Below are 17,885 nucleotides of genomic sequence, written 5' to 3'. Positions count from 1 at the left end.
ACCCCGGGGGAGCTGCCAGCCCCCCTGCAGCCTGGCCTGTGAGTTTCCAGCAGGTGGCTGCCCCCCTGTGGGGGTGGGGGAGCTGGGCTGTGCATTACTGGGACTCAACTCCTGCCCAGGGCGTGTGGGGCGGGGACAGGGTGATGACTCCTTGCCCTAGGTCTGCTTATAACGGAGGGTGGCACCCCCTTTCCCCCGCTGCCCTTCTCCAGTGGCAGGGAGCCAGGCCTCCACTGCTGGCCCATGGCCTGGGGGGAGGGGGCTGTGAAGGGCTGAGGCTGGGGGCTGGGAATGTTCTGAGTGGGTGGTTTGTCTCTCCTCCTCCCCCGCCACCCCCAGCAGCACAAGATGCAGTCTGGGTTCCTATTACTCCTAGGAAGAGAAACCCAAGCACTTAGGCGGTGCCCTTTGGACCCGCAATAAACCCGGTGCTACGAAATGGCTGCCAATCCCTTTGTCTGGAGCTAGCCCCTGGCTTAGGAGGGGGGAGATCTGCACCCCCTGCAAGTGTTAGAATTGCCAGGGGCTCCTCAGCGGCCCTTGTTGGCCTCTCTTGGGCCCTGGCACCAGTAGCAATACTCCTCTGTGCCCCCAGACCAGCCTTCCCTGTGAGCTGGGTGCTTGTGTGGCCACTCAGGAGCAATTCCAGGGCCACCCAGCTGGTTAGCAGAGCGCCCACAGGAAGGTTTTTGTTTCTAATGGTGGTGCACATCTCTCACACACAAATTATTCTGCACATGGATGGAAAAAATTAGAGGGGACATTGGCCCCCAGTGCCAGCCAGCTTCCATGTTGCCCTCAGGAAATGAGATAAGAACGGCCATACTGGGTCAGACCAGAGGTCCACGTAGCCCAATATCCTGTCTGCCGACAGTGGCCAATACCAGATGCTCAAGAGGCAAGGAACACAACAGGTAATCCTCACCTGATCCCTCTTCTGACATCCATTTCCCGACAAAGAGAGGCTAGGTCTGTAATAGCCACTGATGGACCTAACTTCCATTAATCTATCTAGCTCCTTTTTGAACCCTGTTAAAGTCCTAGTCTTCACAACATCCTCTGGCAAGGAGTTCCGCCAGTTGGCTGTGTGCTGAGTGAAGAAAACTTCCTTTTTTGTTTCTTTTAAAGCTGCTGCCTATTCATTTCATTTGGTGACCCCAAGTTCTTATATTGTAGGGATAAGTAAATAACTTTTCCCTATTTGCTTTTTCCATTCCAGTCATGATTTTATAGACCTCTATCATATCCCTGCCCACCCCCTTAGTCTCCTCTTTTCTAAACTGAAAAGTCCACATCTTTTTAATCTCTCTTCATATATGTCCTGTTCCAAACCCCGCATCATTTTTGTAGCCCTTTTCTGAACCTTTTCCAATGCCAATATATCTTTTTTGAGACAAGGCGACCACATCTCTATGCAGTATTCAAGATACGGGCCTACCATGGTTTTATAGGGAGGCAATAGAGATGCAGGTGTCTTGAGCCCTCTCTGTGACCTTCACTTTGCTTTGGTCCAGCTTCTCCCTGGAATTAATTCCAACCCGCAGTGAACAAAACTGTTCAAGAAGAAACACGTGACCCAGGAGTGAATGGGGTCAACAGAAGTGCTTTATTGCCCCCACACGTTTACCTTGCACATTCAACACAACGGCCAAGTGGCAACAGCCTGACACCAATTACACCCTTTTATCTATTTGAGTATGTTAGTTCACACGTCTATCGCTGCTTTTTCTAAAACCTTATTTAGTAATGTTAACTCCCATAACATAAATATTAATAAGCAGGTGATGAATATTATTATACCCGCCCCTAATTATTATTTACAGAATTTCTAAGTAAAGCAACTTTTCTGTGCTGCAAACTTTCCAGAGCAGCAGGTCACAGAGATTACAAGAAAAGTAACCCTGAAATATTTATACAGCGCCAGTGAGGGTAGGTAAAAGATGCAACAAAGAGCAGCTGCATGCTTATCTAGTTTTCTCTAGGCTGCAAAAACAAAGGGACTAAGCAAAGGGAGGGCTTGCTCAGTGGTTTGAACATTGGCCTGCTAAACCCACAGTTGCGAGTTCAGTCCTTGAGGGGGGCTGTTTGCTGTGAGGGCAGGGGTTTGGATTCAATGATTTCTCAAGGTCCCTTCCAGTTGTACGCGATAGGTATATCTCCATATATTATTATTAATGCCGACAGTGGCTGAACTCCTTCCCACTACCCCAGACCCATAGTCATTTTACACATCCCAACAAAACCACATTGCCCCGGCCCAACCTTAGCGCCGGCTGCTAAGGAGTCTCTGGGTCTCTTCTCCCCGTCCCTGTAGAGAAGCCGTTCCCAGGAGCTGTGGGAAGGCCCCTTCCCAGCGTCTCAGGCCAGAGATGGGAGCCAGGACTCAGGGCTTACGAGCTGCGTGTGGAATGGTCACAGTGACAGCTTGGGGCGTTTGCATTTCACTGAAGCCATTTTCACACAAGCCCCCCTTGGGAGGAGTTTCCCCCCAGAAGGAGCCTGTCGGTGGGATGAGGAGGGGGGAGGCCCTGGACCTGCCCATGACGTTTCCCGCATTCTCCATGCGAAGGAGGCTGCCACGAGGGCGTGTTTCACAGAAAAGTGCCCATGAGGGGCGATGAAAATGCCTGAAACAAAGCTGCTAATGAGCTGGCGGGAAACACTGCCGCACCACGGCCGCTGCAGGTGCCTGGGTCAGTCAGCTGCAGCATGCACAGCTCTGAGAGCCTTCCGGGCAAAGGTACCGCATGGACGTAACAGGTCAGTCATTACAGCAAGGCAAGTGGCCAGATGGCCTAGCGGTTAGGGCACTAGCCTGGCTGTTCCCTGCTCTGCCCTAGACTCCATGGGTGCCCTGGGGTGAGGGACACTTCGTGCCACCCACTGGATAACCTCCCCCATGCATTTATCCCACACAATGCACTTTCTAGTCAGCAGCTGCTTTGCCTGCCCTAAGGGTGAGGGGGTTCTCCCCTTTTCACAGATGGGGAAACTGAGGCACACAACGGCAGGCAGCGTTCATTTCAGCACTGGGCACCCAACTTGTGACTTCCTAGCTCTCAGCCCTGTGTGTGGCTGCACTTCGCATTCACGCTCCAAAGCCTACCAGCCCAGTTCCCAGCATAGGTAGGCAGGACTGCGCCGGCTTCCATGTCTCCCCTCTGCAGGGCGTTGCTATGGCATGAGGCCTAGGACACACTGTGCTGTAGGAAGAGGGCTGACCCCACCTCCTCACATGGTCTCTGGGGCGGGGGGGGGGAATCAGTCTCTTAAGAGGGGAGCTCTTATGCCTTGGAACAATAGCAGGAAGCCACAGTTGACTTCCCAGGAAAAGTTTCCCACCAGGGCGTTGTTACATAAGTACAGAAGTTGCGAGGGAGTTGGGGTCACAGGTGAAGAGAGCGAAGATGTGTCCAGTCGGCCTGTGGAGCTTCGTTCCAGCCCTGCTTTGGCTCGTCACCTGGCCACTGGGATCTGGGGACCCCGGCACCTGCCCAGGTAGGAGAAACGCTGGTTTCCGGCGGTGAATGGAGACACCCTGTTGCCCTTCGATAGCAGGGCGAGTTTCCTAGCTGGCTCCTGCACTGCAGTAGCTGAGTCTTGGGCAGCTGAGGCCTGGGCCTGGGGTGTTGACCCCCTTGGGCGGGCTGGCTGGCTGCAGGGCTCCATCTGGGCCCTCCACGCAGGTGACGGGATGGTGCCGAGTGGGGGGGATGTCGGCTGGACCCCAGGGAGTGCCTATCATGGGGAGAGCTCAGCTGATCCCCCCCAAAGGTCCCATGTGCCAGGAAACCCAGGCTAGAGCTGTTTGTAAACGGGAGGTCACACGGCTGGTCCGGGATGGGCGGACTAGGGGTGGAAGCCCCCCAGTGACCCTCCCACCCACTTGATGTCTTGGGAAGCATTTATTTCCAAGGGCCCAGCCTAGTCCCCACACTCCCTAGACCATGTGAAGCCCATGCCCGAGCAGGCCCAGATGGTGGGTCAGGCCTCGCTTTAGTGGGGCTGGCGCTCCCTGAGAGCAGAGAGGCAAAACCACCATGCTAGTGGTAGGCTGCTGGGCCCCTCCATCTCCCCCGCTGGGCTGGGCCGACTTGTGAGAACAAGACAGGTCCCATCCAAGGGCCTCGCTCCATAGAGGCGCCCAAAGCCGAGGGGCCGGCGGTAATGTCCGGAGGGGCCCAGGAAAAGACTGAACACAGAGCAGGGCTGGGGCCGAGCCGCTGCCAGGCGCCGCGTCTCCCGTGTCTTTGTGTTTCCACAGAGGTGAAGGTGGTGGGTCTCTCCGGCGCTGACAAACTCACCATATTGCAGGGATGTCCCGGTATGCCTGGGGAAAAGGGGGCACCTGGACAATCTGGCCTGAAAGGTAAGAGAGGAGAGGGGATCGGGCTCCCATTGAATCTGTGGGGAGGTGGAGAACGCGGCGGTCACAAGAAGGGTATCAGACTTGGTCAGTTCCTGCGTACTCTGGGTCAAATCCCCTGCTGGTGCAAATTGGCAAAACGCCATTGAAATCAATGCACCGTTTGCACCAGAAGCAGCTGGGGCCTGATGTCTCAGGCTACGTCTACACGGCGGGTGTTTTGCAGAAGAGGAAATGCAAATGGTTGCTCATTTGCATATCTTGCATGCTCATTTGCATATCTTCTTCTGATCTTTTTTGCGGAAGAGGTTTTTGTGATAAAAAGCCCTGTGTAGGCGGGGCCATTTGTTGGGAAAAAAAACCTTTTGCGCAAGATCCCTTATTCTTCAAAAGAAAGAGGTTTACAGGCTCTTGTGCAAAAGGGTTTTTTTTTCTGACAAATGGCCACATCTACACAGGACTTTTTATTGCAAAAACCTCTTCCACAAAAAGGATCAGAAGAAGATATGCAAATGAGCACTCCATTTGCATTTCCTCTTCTGCAAAACACCCGGGCTACGCCTAGATTGCATCCCTTTTTCGTAAAAGGGATGCAAATTAGACGTATTGCAATTGCTAATGAAGCGGGGATTTAAATCTCCCCCGCTTCATTAGCATAAAAATGGCTGCCGCTTTTTTTTGGCACGGAGCTTTGCCGGAAAAAAGCGCCAGTCTAGACGCGGATCTTTTGGAAAATAAAGCCTTTTCCGAAAGATCCTTTATCCCTTATTTTAAGAGGGATAAGGGATCTTTCGGAAAAGGCTTTATTTTCCGAAAGATTTGCATCTAGACTGGTGCTTTTTTCTGGCAAAGCTCCGGGCCGAAAAAAAGCGGCAGCCATTTTTATGCTAATGAAGCGGGGGAGATTTAAATCCCTGCTTCATTAACAATTGCGATACATCTAATTTGCATCCCTTTTACGAAAAAGGAATGCAATGTAGACGTAGCCCCGCAGTGTAGACGTAGCCTCAGAGGTGTTGCTAGAGATGGTGAATCTCTGGCTATGGGTGCAAACCGCATATTTACCTGGGCACTTTGTTGGGCATGCCCAGTGCGACCCCCATCGGCCACGGTCACACTGGCTGGGGCATGGTCCTTAGCAGGCTACATGTGTTTGAAGGATCAGCCCCTCCTGACACGTTAATTAGTCCCTGATGGGCTGGGTGCCCTCCACTGGGGGAAGGACACAGCTTGTCTGCCAGAAACCAAAGCCCAGCCGCCCTGCTTTCTGGCAAATGCACACGACCCTGCCTCTAGTTCCTGTAGACAGGCTTCAACTGACCGGCCTGTTCAGAGCTGGGAAGGAGCCCTGCCCCCCACCTCCTCCAGGCTAGATGGCCGGGCATCTTCCACTGGGATTAGCTGGGCACTCCTCATGAGCTGCTCCATGTGGTTGCTATGGGAACGAGCAGTGATGAATCTGTGACAGGATCCCCAGGGTGCAGCCTGGGGCTGTAGGACCCCTGTGCTGCTGTTAGCTCTCCAGCCTGGGCTGTCTCCTGCGATGCTTTGCTAGTACCAAGCAGCAAAGCCCTCCAGGCCCTGTTATCACTCAGCATGTGGAGACCCCCACACCCAGCTAGACTGCACAAAGGTTCCCAGAGCCGCTCATGGTCACCCAACAAAAGGTACCAGGAGATTCCCCCCGCAGCTCCTAGCCCTGCACCTCAGGAATACACCACCTTGCTCTGCTCCAGACAAGCAGTACGTGTTGATTAACTGGTTCACCACTTCCTCTATGGCAAGTGGACACACACCAGCCTCTGTAAAACCCCAAGCAGATTTACTTCAGGCAAACTCACTGGCGAGGGTAAAATAGTAAAACAAGTTTACTGACTGCAAATGATAGAACTGGAGTGACTATAAGAGAGAGGCAAAAAATCAGCGTTAGTTACCCACAGATATAAAAAGTGAGTGTGCCGTCTAAACTCCCAGCTCTAGTAGACTGGCAACAGCTACATCAAGCAGTTTTTTTTCACCCTACTGGATATTGTCATCCTTAATTCAGCCTCTTCCCGACATACGAACCGATTACGGACCAAGCAATTGATTATAACTCGATTCGTTCGTACGTCGGACTCCATTGAGTTACACGCGACCGTGCTGTTCGGAAGATCGAATCACGTTCGTAACTCGGGGTCCGCCATTTATGACAGCTTTGGTCGTAACTGTGAATGGTCATAAGTCGACCATTCGCAACTCGGGGACAGGCTGTATCCAGGTTTGGCCCTCACATCTGGGCCAGTCTCCTCTGTTGGAGCCTTCATTGGCCTCCTCAGTGTCTTGTTGCATGCAGTATGGGTAGGGGCAGGAGAAAGGCCAGGCGTGGGGCTCTTGTGGTTGCTTTTATACCCACCCTCTATCCCATGTGCTTGGAGAACACAAGTCCCTGCATGTCTGGTGGGCATTGCTGAGTCCCCGGGCAAAGTTGAACAATTCCCTTGGTGTGGCCATATGCAGGTGAGCCATTGCAGTGTAGCTCCCTTGCTGGACACTGGCTATTGTTGGTTGCCTGACACTCACCCAAGTGGGGGTTATTTTCCTTGTTGTTGTCTCTGGGGAGCCACTATCTGGCTGATTCCCCAACTTACAGCATGTTTTAGTGATAACCAGTGTTCCCCATAACATTTTCTATCCTTGGACGGGTTGAATTTTCTTTTGGGTGGGTTGAAATTTCTTATGTGCAACACCAATATTGAGGTAGTGTGTGGATGTGCACTACCAACACACACACACGCACGCACACACACACACACACACGTACACGTACATATAGTTTAAGCAGTCCATATATGTGGAAGAACATATGTCTATTAAAACAAGACACCCATGTCTAGTTGCTGTCAGGTACCCTTAGTGACTGCAAAGACACTGTGCAAAAGTAGGGAATTAGCCTTCTTCCACTCGAGGAAGAGTAGAAGCCCCAAAACTAATTAATCTGTGGCTTCAGGGTTTGTAGACAGATGCATGTTTCAAAGAGCTTGCAAATAAGGTTTCATCCTACAAAACTAGCATCATAAAAGCCAGAACTCTACGACATAGCAAAGATCTGTCCTTAATGCAATGCAACTTACCATGTATTAAATAGTAACACAGGATTTAAAAAAAATCATTAAGTTCAGAATTGTAGATATTTGCAACACTAAAAAAAATCTGTTAAAAGAATTGTTTTCTTTATTATCTTAAGCCATTAACACCTATGTAAACTTTGTTTGAACTGCAATCATGCACATGTCCTCCTGGCATACAAACCCCGCATGCAGCTTGCTTTCCCATATCTCCAACCCAGCCAGCCAGAGAGGACTGACAGCAGCAAGTGAGTTAGGACACCCCAAACAAACTGCCCCCTGCCTCTGCCTCACTTCATAGATGCCAGCACACACACACATTCCCCTCTTTCCCCCACCTACCCCGTGCAGTCATAGAATCATAGAATCCTAGGGCTGGAAGAAACCTCAGGAGTCATCAAGTCCAGCTCCCTGCCCAAAGTAGGACCAACCCCAACTAAATCAACCCAGCCAGGGCTTTGTCAAGCTGAGACTTAAAAACCTCTAGGGATGAAGATTCCACCCCCTCCCTATGTAACGCATTTCAGTACTTCCCCACCCTCCTAATGAAATAGTTTTTCCTAACATCCAATCTAGACCTCCTCCACTGCAACTTGAGACCATTGCTCCTTGTTCTGCCATCTGTCACTACTGAGAACAGCCTCTCTCCAGCCTTCCCTTCAGGAAGCTAAAGGCTGCTATCAAATCCCCCCTCACTCTTCTCTTCTGCAGACTAAATAAGACCAAATCCTTTAGCCTCTCCTTGTAGGTCATGTGCTCCAGCCCCCTAATCATTTTGGTTGCCCTCTGCTGAACCCTCTCCAATGTATCCACATCCTTTCTGTAGCGGGGGGCCCAGAACTGGACACAATATTCCTGATGTGGTCTCACCAATGCTGAATAAAGGAGAATAATCACTTCTCTAGATCTGCTGGCAGTGCTCCTCCTAATGTACCCTAATATGCCATTAGCCGTCCTGGCTACAAGGGCATGCTGTTGGCTCATATCCAGCTTCTCATCCACTGTAACCCCCAGGTCCTTTTCTGCTGAACTGCTACTTATCCATAGCAGCACAGCTTAGAGGAAACTTAGGTGACAACCATACAACACAAGCTCATAATTTTATGTGCACTAACATACAGCCAATCATAACCTCTCCCTTGACACCTCACATGACATATTTTATATGCAAGTTCACAATTATATACAAAATGACGATCATGGGGGTTAGAAGGCACCTTCCCCCAAGGTATTGAGTGTCTCAGGACCATAAGAGCATCCCCTCTTTTTCCTCTGAGTCCATCCATTTGTCCTCCCTTTAAAACTGCCCCCATAAACACCCCCTGGACCATTTTCTGCTTCTTAGCTGCCCTCAAGCACTTGCCTGCATTCACCGTGTCTCTCCATCTTCTTGGGTTTTCAGGAGCTGCGGGACCACCCGGGAAAGCGGGACCGAAAGGGGAAAGAGGTAACTACGTGGCAATGCTCTTTGGGGGGCTGAGTGTGTAGATTACACACAATGGGGGGCTTCGTATTTGAGGCAGGGAATAGCCTTTGCTGTCAGGTTTCAAGAAGCATTGGTGGCAGGGCTGGGGCCTAGTCCTCTCTGCTCTGGCTCCAGCAGGGTTAATTTATCCTGCCGGAGTTCTCCTGGAGGGGTTCAAGAGGGGCTTCTGGGCTGAGTGCAATGGGAACTAGGTCCAGGCCCTCAGAGCCTGGGACAGCATGAAGCTTGTGCCAGCCAGCCAACCAGCCAGCCAGCCTCAGGGTGACAAGACAGCTCCCCAGATCGTGCCCCCGTGTGCGGGTGAGAAACAGGCTCTCTCTGGAGCATTTCCACCTCTTCTCACATCGCAGGGCCGGTCAGGGTCTCTGCGACAGGGAGCCTTCCAGAGAGCCAGTGGGGCTAGAATGTTGCACACACAGAAGCTGCACGGAGACATGCACCTTCTGCAGGGCACGCAGCCGGCCGCGGTTCCTCGAACGTTGCAGGGCAGGCAGCTGGTAATACACGTCCCTTTCCAACAAGAGATGTGGCTGGGAACCTGCAGGAAAAGCAGCCAACCACGAACCCTCCCCTGTTTATCCGACCAAGTTCTACAGGGCGGTGGTTGGGCTTTGCTTTCTAACTGTGTTTTGTTTCTCGCAATGGCAGGAGACCACCCCGACCCGTCTGTCCTCTGCCAGAACGGTGAGTTTGCTTCTTCCGTGCCTTAGCAGGGGCTGCGTTACAGTCGCATGTGGGAGATTCACGACCCCATCGTGCAAGGGGATGCACTGCCCGAGCGACAGACCAACCCCGCCCTGGCGGGCTTACAGCCACATAGCCAAGCCAGACCAAGGGGGCAGCCCTGGCTCATTCTACAGATGGAAAGCATAAGGGCTCAAGAGGGGTGTATGGGCGAAGAGGTTGGCACGGGGCAGCATAGAGTTGCACAGGTTACTCTACTTGTGTGAGACTCGCCCCACGGAGATCCAGTGACTGCGCAGGACACACAGGGAGTCTATGGCAGAGCTAGGGCTCCAGCACCACTAAATCTCCAGCCAATGCTGTAACCCAAAGACTCTCATTCCTGAGCGGTGACTCTTCCCCTTTCAGCCCCTAGCTACTCACCAGCTCCCGTTAGGCCTGGTCTGTTGCAGTTGCAGTGTGTTTGACGTCAAAGGAAGAAGCAGGCTAGTGTTTGCTTGTCTGCTTGCTTTAGAACAAGGGTGGGGAACCTTTTCTGGGTCGGAGGCCACGGATCCACCAAAAAAACCCAGTCGGGGGCCGCACAAAAGGGAGATGCAAAAAACAAAAAACCCAACTCACTCATGTGAGGCTCTGGGGTGGAGCCAAAAATTGAGAGTTCAGTGCATGGGAGAGGGTTGCTGGGACATGGGCTTGGGCTGTGGGGTCTGGGAGGGGGTGCAGGAGCGGGCTGGGGATTGGCGGGTCTGGGAGGGAGGTACAGTGCAGGAGTGGGCTGGGGGTGGGAAGGTTGGGCGGGAGGCAAGGTTCAGGAGTAGAGTGGCAGTGCAGAGTCTGGGCAGGAGAGGGTACAGATCTGGCCCCTGGGCTGTAGGTTCCCCACCGCTACTTTAGGAGGTTTAATTCTTTTTCTGATGGACAAGAACATGGTTCAGGAAAACAGGAAGGATAGTGCCCGGCATGCCAATTGCAGCTTTCCTCCATGGATCTCAAAGCACTGAGGTAGGGAAGCATTACCAGCCCCACATGGGGAAATCAAGGCACAGAGAGGGGATGTGACCTGCCTTAGGGCACACAGTGAATATAAGAACATAAGAACAGCCATACTGGGTCAGACCAAAGGTCCATCTAGCCCACTATCCTGTCTGCCAATTGTGGCCAATACCAGATGCCCAAAAGGGAGGGAACACAACAGATAATCTTCACGTGATCCCTTTCCTTTCATCCATCTCCAGGCTAGGGACACCATTCCTACCCAACCTTCATGAATCTATCTAGCTCTTTTTTGAGCTTAAACTCCTAGTCTTCACCACATCCTCTGGCAAGGAGTTCCACAGGTTGACTGTGCGCTGAGTGAAGAACAACTTCCGTTTGTTTGTTTTAAACCTGCTGCCTATTAATTTAATTTGGTGACCCCTCATTCTTATATTGTGGAAATAAGTAAATAACTTTTCCTTATTCACTATTTCCACACCAGTCATGATTTTATAGACCTCTATCATGTCCCCCCCTTAGTCTCTTCTTTTCTAAGCTTAGAAGTCCAAGTCTTCTTAATCTCTCTTCATATGGGACCCCTCATCATTTTTGTTGCCCTTTTCTGACTCTTTTCCAGCGCCAATATATCTTTTTTGAGATGAGGTGACCACAGTGAGTTAATGATGAACCCATGAGCACAGACCCCAGTTTCCCCTGCTCTAACCAATAGACCACACTTCCTCCTGGAGCTGGAGCTGGAGCAAGGATCCGGCTATCCTGATGGGCAGTTCCCTCCCATGAGCCCGGACACCCAGCTGCCCCTGCTCTGAGCACTGCATCAAGGTTAACCCCCCAGCACCACCTGAAATGACAATGAGCTTAAACCAGGTTCCTGGAGCCTGCGTGGCTGCTCACTTTTTGACGATGTGCCCACGGCCCCCTGTTACTGACCTCTGAGTCCATTGGAACCCACCCAGTCCCGGCCTGTCCCCACTTCCATCCTCCTCATTCTGGGATGAGAAGGGATCTCGGACGTGTTTCCCCAGCAACCAAATCCTGCCTTGATTTCAGGGCCAAGGAGCTGCAAGGAGCTTGTGGACCAAGGGGAGTTCCTGAGCGGCTGGCACACCATCTACCTGCCGGCCTGCCGGCCACTCAGGGTTTTCTGTGACATGGACACCGACGGCGGAGGCTGGCTGGTGAGTGCAGTATCCTAGAGCCAGAAAAGGGGGGTGGGCAGGAGCCGGAGAGCTTTACTCCCAGTGCGGGAGACTGAGGCGAGGGTAGCAGAGTGTGGCCAGGAAGTGAATCCTTCCTCCTCTCTCCCCCCTGCGTGCTTCACAACCCGCCTGCGGAGGAATCACGTCCCCCATCCCTGGATGGCAGCCACCTCTGGGGAGGGCTGGGGCAGCTGTTTGACAGTGCGCAGTGAAGCTACCGTGCAGGGCAGGAAGCACAGCAGCATGCTGTGTCTCCCTGAGCCAGCAGGAGGAGTCGAGGTGGGGGAAGTTAACCCAGCTCACTCTGCCGCCTGGGTTATCTGGCCACCAGCTAGCACAGTGGCGAGATTGCTGGAAGGCGACGCGTCTGTCTGACTGGCCTTTCCCTGATGGCTGGCGTGCCCTGCACACGAGTCTTTCACTGGCTGGTAAGGGTTCCCTCCTCTCCCCCAGGCATGGTGCGAGTCCCCAGGGGCTGGCCGTGTGCAAGGTGGACACCCTGGAAGGACGAAGGTGGGAGGGACACGCGATGTCCTGATTTTATAGCAACAGTCCCTATAGTCGAGGCTTTGTCTTATATAGGCACCTATTCCTCCTCCCCTGGCCCGACCTTTTGCACTTGCCACCTGGGACATGGACCAGGGTTCTGCCCCGACGGCTGAGCCAGACCTGCCTGGCTGCTGTGTGGCCGTGGGGGGAAGGAGAGTCAGCTCGGAGGCTATGGCAAAGGGATGACACAGGCTCTCACTGGCTTGGGAGAGGCTAACTGCCAGGGCTGAAAGTGCCAAGGCTGGATCCAAGCGGCAAACTCTGGGCCAGCCCTAGCTCAGTTCTTCCCCAGCAGGTGGGGGTGGAATTGGAGCCACCTCCAGGCAGATCGGTCTATCCTGTCTCCAGCCATAGCTACCGCTGGGTACTTTGGGGGGGGGAAGGCGGGGGAAAGGAAGGCACTAAAAACCCATGATGTATCCAGCGGTGCCACATTTTGCCCTAGTGGGGGAATTCCTTCCTGACCCCAGCTGGGGGACAGGCTCATGCCCTGAAGCCTGAGATTGGAGAGCCCCCTCTGATCTTTACTTCCAACCACTGTGCCCGTCGCTGCTCTTCTGGATCCTCCATAGAATCTTAGAATATCAGGACTGGAAGGGACCTCGAGAGCTCATCGAGTCCAGTCCCCTGCCCCCATGGCAGGACCAAATACTGTCTAGACCATCCCTGATAGACATTTATCTAACCTACTCTTCCATATCTCCACAGATGGGGATTCCACAACCTCCCCGGGCAATTTATTCCAGTGTTTGACCACCCTGACAGTTAGGAACTTTTTCCTTATGTCCAACCTAAACCTCCCTTGTTGCAGTTTAAGCCCATTGCTTCTTGTTCTATCCTCAGAGGCCAAGATGAATGAGTCTTCTCCCTCCTCCTTATGACACCCTTTTAGATACCTGAAAACCGCTATCATGTCCCCCCCCAATCTTCTCTTTTCTAAACTAAACAAACCCAATTCTTTCAGCCTTCCCTCATAGGTCCTGTTCTCTAGACCTTCAATCGTTCTTGTTGCTCTTCTCTGGAACCTCTCCAATTTCTCCACATCTTCCTTGAAATGCAGTGCCCAGAACTGGACACAATACTCCAGCTGAGGCCTAACCAGCGCAGAGTAGAGCAGAAGAATGACTCCTCGTGTCTTGCTCACAACACGGCTGCTAATGCCTCCCAGAATCATGTTGGCTTTTTTTGCAACAGCATCACACTGCTGACTCATGGTCCACTATGACCCCTAGACCCTCTCTGCCGTACTCCTTCCTAAACAGTCGCTTCCCATTCGGTATGTGTGAAACTGATTGTTCCTTTCTAAGTGGAGCACTTTGCATTTGTCTTTATTAAACTTCATCCTGATTTCCTCAGACCATTTTTCCAATTTGTCCTGATCATTTTGAATGATGGCCCTATCCTCCAGAGCTCGCAACCCTTCCCAGCTTGGTATCATCTGCCAACGTAATAAGCGTACTTTCTATGCCAATATCTAAATCGTTGATGAAGATATTGAACAGAGCCGGTCCATGGTCCAGCTTCATCTGGGCTGCGGCTGCTGGAGCATGAAGGCCGGTCCCAGCCCCCACTGTCTCTCTCTCACCCCCCCCCCCTCCAGGTGTTCCAGAAGCGCATGGACGGCTCCGTGGATTTCTACCGCCCCTGGAGCTCCTACAAGAAGGGCTTTGGGAGCCAGCTCTCCGAGTTCTGGCTGGGCAATGAGAACATCCACCTACTCACCCAAGAGGGTGAGGAAGCACAGCCTCTGGCCCGGGGGAACTCCAGCCTGCCCTGGGGGGCTGTTATTCCACAGGCCCTCCCCAGGGGGCAAAAGTGAGCAGCCATTTCCCATCAGAGGCCTTTTTGCCCCAGCCCCGGGTTCTGGAGAGTGCTGCCGAGGGGCTGGACATGGTGCAGTAGCAGTGGCCAGGCTGGGTGGGAATATCCCTGAGCCATGATCCTCTCCCTCTCCGGGACCCAGTTCCCACTGTCGGATGATCCCACACTAGTGCCACGCAGACGTGGCGTCGCTCCTGCGGAGGGAGTCACCCCATGGCGGTGCTAGCACTGGGGCGAGAAGCCCCGGCCCGGATCGCCGCCTGGAGGCAAGAGGGAGCCAAAACCTGCTCCTGGCTAATGCTGGGCGCTGTCCCTTTCCCCCAGGTGAGTTCCAGCTCCGTGTGGACCTGGTGGATTTTAACGGCAGCAGCTCCTTTGCCAGCTACCGGTCGTTCAAGCTCAAGGGGGAAGAGGACAAATACGAGCTTGTTCTGGGGACGTTTCTCGGCGGCTCTGCAGGTGAGGGGAGTGTGGCTGGCTGGCTGCCTCGCTGTGCCGCCCGGAGAGGTGGGCCGGAAGGGGCAGCCCCAGAGGAGGTGGGCAAAGGCACCTCTAAGCCATTTCATGCCCTCAGGAAGCTGGGCTGCTCCAGGGCCTGAAAGAGACCCCAGTGTAAATCAGAGCAGCCCCAGGGATGCTGTAGCAGCAAACTCCTGAGGGCTGCCCCCACCCAGTCCAGCCACTTAGAATCTCCATTGCATCGTATACTGGGGAGACACCCCTCCTGTCCCTGTGTCGGAGCTTCATGGAGGACTCTGGGCGGCTTATCAGGCTCCTTTGGGGTCTGCACTCAGAGGCCAAGCGGGGCAGAGAATCTGTCCCGGGAGGGGTGGGGGGAGAGCCCGCGCACGATCCACTTCTCCCTTCGCCCACAAAGAAATAGGCAGCCAAACTCCCAGCGCAATGAGGCAGCGAAGCACGAAATGGGTCTTCTCCCGGGTCGCCCAGCCATTCGTAATCAAAGGATAAGGACTGAGAACCATGAATGCTGATCACTCTGCGCCTCTCTGGTGCTTTGGGGCACTTTGCCAACAGCCATGGACTATGCCCTGAAAGCCTCTTGAGAGAGAGCTCAAGGATGGAGGGTGGATGGGGTGCCAGGCACCCAGCACTGAAATGCAGCTGTTTCTGGGGAGCAGGAATGCAGCCATGCTCTCCAGCCACTTCAGGCAGGCAGAACTGCGCCTCTGGCGCCGAAGATCCCATGGGGATTTAAGGAGGCCAAAGAGGGTGGGAAGTGGCAGGCCGGAGATGGGAAAGACAGATCTAGGTGATCAAAGGATCACTCGCACAAATACAAACTCTCAGCCTGGCTGCACCTCCCCGCTACCCCCCAAAGCACACATGGGCCATGGCGGGCACCAGGTCTACTGTCAAGCCTGTTGCCCTGGGCTGGAATTGGGACAGGACACTCAGCTGTTCAGCTCTGCCCTTTGCCCGCTGCAGTCAGTATAAGGCACTGGCTGGGGGGGGGGGGGGGGGGAGAAGGCGGGAGGAACCTGCCCTTCATCCACAGCCGGAAAGGAGGGATCCTTCCTTGTCTGTCTCCTTGCTGGGATCTCTACCAAAGGCCCGGCAGGGCTCAGGGGTGGCCATGGGTGCAGGGAGGGCTGCACAGCTCCGCCAGTGGCCTCCCCTCGTACATCAGCCTCTGGCTCCTGGCAGAGAAGATCTCACCCCCATGGGAAACCTGGCCTTCAAAACACCAGGCGGCCCCACCACAGTGGCCTGCGCTCGGCATCAGCCCCGCCCCTCCCTCCAAGCATTAACCCCATTTGCTGCCGAGGCCCCATGGGGGGCACCCGTGTTTGCTTGAGGGGTGGGGGGGATGCAGCAGGCGCAGGGACAGCCTGCTACAAACGGATCCGTGGAGCATTAGGGGTTAAAAAGCATTATAAACCAGCCCCCAGCAAAGCAGTGGAGGAGCAAAGCAACAGGACTATCTCTTCTGCAGGGCTCCTGCTGGCTCAGGATTCCCGGGCACTAAGGTGCCTTAATCCTTAGGCATCTGGGAATCCATTTCTTTGGCCAGAAAGATGCAGACACCCCCTACCTGGCTCTGCATGCATCCTCTGTGATTGTCGCTGGCAGGGAAAACCCGATTGCCATGCTTGCAGATTCAAGCCACAGCCCAGCTTCGCTGGTAACAACTCTTAGAATTTGCCCCTCTTCCAAGCACTTTACAGCCACTAACTAATTAATCTCAACATGGATTGACGAGAGGGTCGGACTCAGGGAACCCTGGGTTCTAACCGGGGTTCTGACACTACAGGGTTTTTTTCCGAAAAAAGTGGCCTTAAAAAAAAAACTTTACCTGCGTCTAGACTACCGCTGTGTTCTGTCGACGGTAAATCAAAAGAACGCGGCGGTTTTGTCGATGGCGGTAAACCTCATTCTACAAGGAATAACGCCTTTTTTCAAAAGTCATCTTTTGAAAAAAGGCGCTATTGCATGAAAACGGCTTTTTCGAAAGAGGGCATGTAGACTCTCGTTCGAAAAGGCGAGCCGCGTTTTCGAAAAATCTTGTTGTCTAGACTCTCTTTTTCGAAAGAGGCTTGCAGTCTAGATGTAGCCTCACTGCCTGACTTTTGCTGTGCCTCCATTTCCCCAGAATGTACTGACCTCCCACCTGGGATGGGTGAAGCTTCAGTATGTAACGTGCTATTGACATGCTAAGCATGTCTTGCCATCACCCCATTTCTCAGCTGGGGAAACTGAGGCAACGACACACAAGGCTCAGCTTTTCCACAGGGCTCAACACATCGGTCACATGCTGGATGCTGAACTGGGTGGAAAAAAATCTGGTCCTGATTGTGAGTGTTGAATCCTTGAAAACCCAGCCCCACTCCTTGGAAAATTCAGCAGTCGGGCAAAACCAGGACTCCCCCATTCATGGGTATCGAAGGCAAGAGGGACCCTGACGAGCCACGTAGATCTTGCTGGCTAGGGAGGTTCTCTGCGGCTCAAGGTTGGGCCCTGGCAAGGTGGTGTCCTTGTCTGACGCTACGGCCTCTTTTCTCCTGCAGGTGACTCCCTGAGCCTCCACAACGGGAGGCCTTTCTCCACCTATGACCACGACAACGACAGCGGGACGCAGAACTGCGCAGTCACTGTGCATGGGGCCTGGTGGTACACCAACTGTTACCGTGCCAACCTGAACGGGGGCTATGCAGTGGGGGAGCAGCAGAGGCAGAAATACAGCATCGACTGGGTGTCCGGCCAGGGTGTGGGGAACCCCTACAAGCGCACGGAAATGAAGATTCGCTAGATGGGGTTCCCTCCCAACCTGTGCATCTGGGGCACACCCCAGGCATCAGGACTGAGATGCCACATAGATCCTCTTGCTGCAAACCAGCTTCTTCTCCCCCTGCAGCAGCCTCTGTGTCTCCAACGATCCCACCCCCTCCCACCTCTGGAGGAATAAAAGGCACCTTCCTGGGACCACACAAGACCCCAATGCATCCCCAGGGTCCCACAAGGGCAGTCTGGGAAACTGGGGGTATGTCTACACTACCCTCCTAGTTCGAACTAGGAGGGTAATGTATGCATACCGCACTTGCTAATGAAGCCCGGGATTTGAATTTCCCGGGCTTCATTAGCATAAGCGGGGAGCCGCCATTTTTAAATCCCCGCTGCTTCGAACCCCGTGTAGCGCGGCTACACGGGGCTCGAACTAG

General features: G+C 53.5%; 1 protein-coding gene across 2 annotated transcripts; it reads left to right on the top strand.

Annotated features, from left to right (window-relative positions):
* Nucleotides 1–111: 111 nt before the first annotated feature.
* On the top strand, nt 112–17,700 carry FCN3 (ficolin 3). Of its 2 annotated transcripts, XM_006115510.4 has the most exons (10): nt 112–914; nt 2,570–2,760; nt 3,346–3,498; nt 4,265–4,369; nt 8,876–8,920; nt 9,608–9,643; nt 11,690–11,817; nt 13,988–14,117; nt 14,533–14,667; nt 17,235–17,700. In XM_006115510.4, the coding sequence occupies exons 2-10, from the start codon at nt 2,748–2,750 to the stop codon at nt 17,474–17,476; spliced, it is 987 nt and encodes a 328-aa protein (XP_006115572.3). In that variant the 5' UTR covers nt 112–914; nt 2,570–2,747; the 3' UTR covers nt 17,477–17,700. The 2 variants fall into 2 exon arrangements, with proteins under 2 accessions (XP_006115572.3, XP_075764656.1); XM_075908541.1 differs by having other exon boundaries at nt 112–2,760.
* Nucleotides 17,701–17,885: the final 185 nt, after the last annotated feature.

The sequence above is a fragment of the Pelodiscus sinensis genome, chromosome 25, assembly GCF_049634645.1.
Source record: "Pelodiscus sinensis isolate JC-2024 chromosome 25, ASM4963464v1, whole genome shotgun sequence".
NCBI lineage: Eukaryota > Metazoa > Chordata > Testudines > Trionychidae > Pelodiscus > Pelodiscus sinensis.
The sequence above is the reverse complement of the archived record's forward strand: the minus strand, read 5'-3'. Positions and strand labels throughout refer to the sequence as shown.